The sequence below is a fragment of the Nansenia antarctica genome (assembly GCF_963989245.1).
Source record: "Nansenia antarctica genome assembly, chromosome: 3".
Classification (NCBI taxonomy): Eukaryota; Metazoa; Chordata; class Actinopteri; order Argentiniformes; family Microstomatidae; genus Nansenia; species Nansenia antarctica.
In genome coordinates, this window is record NC_137688.1 from 73110007 (window position 1) to 73115006 (window position 5000).

The 5000-nt window shown below is 50.0% G+C and overlaps 1 protein-coding gene across 1 annotated transcript in view; it reads left to right on the plus strand.

Annotated features, from left to right (window-relative positions):
- The window catches only part of cenpf (centromere protein F), a gene marked incomplete at both ends in the record, with an annotated part of 44850 nt that extends 44673 nt beyond the window's left edge, over positions 1 to 177 (plus strand). The window contains one exon of the mRNA XM_080527543.1: positions 1 to 177. This exon is cut by the window's left edge and continues 21 nt beyond it. Coding sequence (XP_080383669.1) covers positions 1 to 177 — 177 coding nt within the window.
- Between the last annotated feature and the right edge of the window lie 4823 nt (positions 178 to 5000).

The following is a 5000-nucleotide window of genomic DNA, read 5'->3' on the forward strand; positions in this document are numbered from 1 at the left end:
CAGAGCTCAGACAGCCCCGGCGGCGGTGGGGGGAGGAGCCTTTGCTGTAGCCCCGCCCCCAGCAGCGGCCGCAGGTCCCTGAGCACGCGGAAGACGCCGGAGCAGAGGGAGAGGCGCCGCGAGGCCGCGAGCTCCGCCCGGGGGCAGGAGGAGGAGGACAAATGCCACGTCCAGTAGACGCCAGGCTAACACCGCTAATGCTAATACCCTTAACCCTGGACTAAGGTGACCAGATTTCTCAGATGCAATCTGGGGACATTTCCAACTTTTTAGGGAAAATGTATACATTTTACCATGATGAAATACAGAAACGGGGACAATTGCTGTTTCATTTATTTTGACCTTATTTTGACCAATGTATACACATTCAAGCAAGAATACTTAAGTGTAACAACTGGAATGTGCCTCTCAACATTAGTGTCAGTGTACTGTAAGTGGTATTCAAAGTAATTCTTAGAACTGTTCAGGTTGACGAGCCAACCATCAACCAAGCGGGGGGTCTGGGGGTCCTCCCCCAGAAAAAAAGAGGATTTAACACATGTCGTACAACAACATTGTGTAAATATCAGTAGACCAGCTCTGGTCACAGCAGCACAACCAATGGTCAGCTTTGTTTCTGCTGTCTCTAAACGGACCCCACAGACCCGACTTGTAAAGACGTGTGTATAGTATGTTATAGTATGTTATAGTATGTCGCCTGTGAAACAGACAGATGACTAAGTTAGCTAGCGCCTGGTTCATTCATCTGTGGCAGCTGTAGATAGATAGTTGCTGTTTTCTGTCTTCTACTCTTTCAATGTCTTGAAGTGTTCAGTTGAGAACCTACTTCTGTGTTGTTACTGTTCATTCCTGTGTTTGTCAGAAATATAAATGGCACAAGCTTTTCTTTTCTTTTCTTTTTTTTACTAAACATTCTTCATCAAAATGGCGTCGTGTGTCAGTTTGTGAGTTGCCTCCAGTCAGTCATGAACACCCAGGCCCTGTCCACTACCCAGGCCCCTCCCACTACCCAAGGCCCCGCCTACTACCTGCCTGGGAGAAGTGACAAAGAAAAACTTTGGGCGGCCATTTTCCCTGCTGTGTGATTTCAGACCAACATTCAAATACGCATTTCTCCTCCAACGTTTTTCCGATTTCAATGAATGACACGTCATGTGAAAGCGTACGATCTGTCCTTTCATATGTAATATGAATATGTAAAACACATGTTTTTAAATTACTTGTCAAAAATGTGTCAGAGCTGTACAACATCCACAGATGAGCCAGAGCATCATGACCGCTGACAGGTGAGGTGGATCACCTTGATTATCTTGTTACCATGGCAGCTGTGAAGGGGGGGGGGGACAGGCAGCAGGTTACCATGGCAGCTGTGGAAGTTGAAGGTGAAATGGATGAACTCTGACCCTGGTAGTACCTACCTACCTACACACCCTGGTAGTACCTACCTACACACCCTGGTAGTACCTACCTACCTACACACCCTGGTAGTACCTACCTACACACCCTGGTAGTACCTACCTACCTACACACCCTGGTAGTACCTACCTACCTACACACCCTGGTAGTTCCTACCTACCTACACAGCCTGGTGGTACCTACCTACACACCCTGGTAGTACCTACCTACACACCCTGGTAGTACCTACCTACACACCCTGGTAGTACCTACCTACACACCCTGGTAGTACCTACCTACCTACACACCCTGGTAGTACCTACCTACACACCCTGGTAGTACCTACCTACCTACACACCCTGGTAGTACCTACCTACCTACACAGCCGTGGTTCTACCGCCTTTTTTATTTGTATAGCACTTTTCGTTAGGAGAGCTGAGAGGAGAGGTTAGTTAGGACAGGTTAGTTAGTTAGCTGAGAGGAGAGGTTAATTAGTTAGCAGAGAGGAGAGGTTAGTTAGGAGAGAGGAGAGGTTTGTTAGCAGAGAGGAGAGGTTAGTTAGGAGAGAGGAGAGGTTAATTAGGAGAGAGGAGAGGTTAGTTGGCAGAAAGAAGAGGTTAGTTAGCGGAGAGGTTAGTTAGCAGAGCTGAGAGGAGAGGTTAGTTAGTTAGCTGAGAGGAGAGGTTAGTTAGGAGAGAGGAGAGGTTTGTTAGCAGAGAGGAGAGGTTAGTTAGGAGAGAGGAGAGGTTAATTAGGAGAGAGGAGAGGTTAGTTGGCAGAAAGAAGAGGTTAGTTAGCGGAGAGGTTAGTTAGGAGAGCTGAGAGGAGAGGTTAGAGGGGTTATATTGGTGTTAAAGAGAGGTTAGAGGAGTTATAGAGGTTATATAGGGTTAGAGAGGGGTAATAGAGGTTAGAGGGTTATAGAGAGTTATGGAAGTTATAGAGGGGTTATAGAGAGGTTAGAGAGGGTTAGAGGATTTATATAGGTTATAGAGGGTTATATAGGGTTAGAGAGAGGTTATAGAGGGGTTATAGAGGTTAGAGGGTTATAGAGGGGTAATAGAGGTTAGAGGGTTATAGAGAGGTTATGTCTGGTCAGATATCTCCGTACAGTAACTGCTGACTCAGACTCTACTGGGATCAGTAGTGATTCTCTGTGTTTGGATAGAGAGAGAGAGAGCTTGAGTATGTGTGTACGCGTGAGTGTGCAGGACCGTTTGTGCCTGTCTGTCTGCCTGTCTGTCTCTCTCTCTTCAAGTCGTCCTCTCTGTCACTGTAGAGGGTTAGGGTTAGCATTATAGCTCGGGGGGCGACCACACTGGTGTTTCTTTATGTTTGTAAATACATTTGTATGTACACTTTTATTTTAGTACTTATAGGGAACAGTTGTGTAAATAGTACCTACAGCAGGCTCGACTTATTAGAAATCGGCACGCAAAACGACAAGACAGTTACAGCGGAGTTTCTAAAGCAACACAGGATATATTACGAGATAGCCCGTGTACCGGGCGAACCTTGGTTCTCAGTCCCCTCCCTGAGGCGGAAACGACGGAGGCGAGATCGTAAGCGACCCCGAGGCCGCAGGGGAGGCCTGTTAGCAAGGCTAAGGAGAAACCCAAACAAGCCAGCTCTACCTAGCATTTTCCTCTCAAACGTCAGATCCCTGACGAATAAGATGGATGAACTAAGACTACAGGTGGCCAAAAACAGCATCGTAGGGGATAGCTGTGTGATTATTCTGACCGAAACCTGGCTAAATGACAACATTGTGGACGCTACCATTAGCTTAGAGGGCCGAACGCTACATCGCGCTGACCGAACGGAGCGTAGCGGGAAGTCAAGAGGAGGTGGGATCATAATATCGACGAAGGATAGCTGGTGCTTAAACACGAAAACTGTAAGTAGCCACTGCTCCCCAGACCTAGAATACTTGACTGTTAAATGCCGACCCACATACCTGCCTAGGGAGTTTAACGCGGTGCTAATTACATGTGTGTATATAGCACCTAGCTCAGACAGCAAAGTAGCATTGGCGCGACTATATGACGTCATTAGTAGCCAACAAAGTACTGATCCACAGGCTATTCACATCATAGCGGGGGACTTTAATCATGTCGACCTGAAGGCAGTACTACCCAAGTTCTACCAGCATGTAAAATGTGCAACGAGAGGAGAAAAAACACTGGATAAGGTATACACCAACATCAAACGTGCTTACAAGGCTAGTCCGCTAGCTCATCTAGGCATGTCTGACCATGTGTCAATCCTCCTGATTCCTGCATACACTACAATGGGGAAAAGTGCTCCCACCACCACTAAGACTGTCAGAACCTGGCCAGAAGGGTCCGCTCCACTGCAGATCTGCCTAAATGACACCCTATGGCAGGAATATGAGCATGAGGACCTGGAACAGTACACGTCGTCGGTTCTGAACCACATAGTGAACTGCACCAACTCAGTCACCGTGGACAAACGGGTCCGGGTCTACCCCAACACAAAGCCATGGATGACTGGGAAGGTCCAAAAACTGATAAATGAGAGGGACAACGCCTTCTTCGCAGGGAAGCGCACACCGCTGTACAGCTCCACCAGGGCCAACCTAAAGCGCGGCATCAAAGTGGCCAAGGCAGAGCACAGAGAGAAGATTGAGGAATGCCTCCTGAGCAACGACTCCAGGCGGATGTGGCAGGGGGTTCAGCAGATGACAAACTTCAGAGCCAACAGGCTCACAGCCGCAGAGGACGACCCCCTGCTGGCGGGAAAGCTGAACACCTTCTACGCCCGGTTCGACGAGGGGCGAACGGAGGTAACCACAACACAGACACCACTCTCTCCAGCTCTCAGCAGCCTCACCCTCACAGAGCACGAGGTGAGACGCGTACTGAAGGCGGTGGACCCCAGGAAAGCCTCGGGGCCGGATGGCGTCCTGGGACGGGTGCTGAGAGACTGCGCCGACCAGCTGGCCGGGGTTTTCACCAACATCTTTAACCGGTCCCTGTCCCAGGCCACCGTCCCACCCTGCCTGAAAACCTCAACTATCATCCCAGTCCCGAAGAAAAGCACGGTGAGCTGCCTAAACGACTACCGCCCGGTGGCACTCACACCAATCATCATGAAGTGCTTCGAGAAACTAGTCCGGGCCCACATACTCACACGCCTCCCGCCCAACCTGGATCCATACCAGTTCGCCTACAGAGCCCACAGGTCCACAGAGGACGCCATAGCGACGACTCTCCACGCCACTCTATCCCACCTGGAGAGGGGAAACAGCTACGCGAGACTGCTCTTCGTGGACTTCAGCTCCGCCTTTAACACCATCCTTCCAGACAGGCTAGTGACCAAACTACTAGACCTGGGTCTATCACACTCTATATGTGCGTGGATCAAGGACTTCCTGACCGACCGCCCCCAGAGGGTGCGGGTGGGCCCCCACACCTCCACAGCCCTCAGCCTCAGCACTGGGTCACCCCAGGGCTGCGTGTTAAGCCCCATCCTCTACAACCTCTACACCCACGACTTCACCCCCATCCACCCCAGCAACTACATCGTAAAGTTTGCAGACGACACCACCGTGGTGGGATGTATCTCGGGGGGGGACGAGGCGG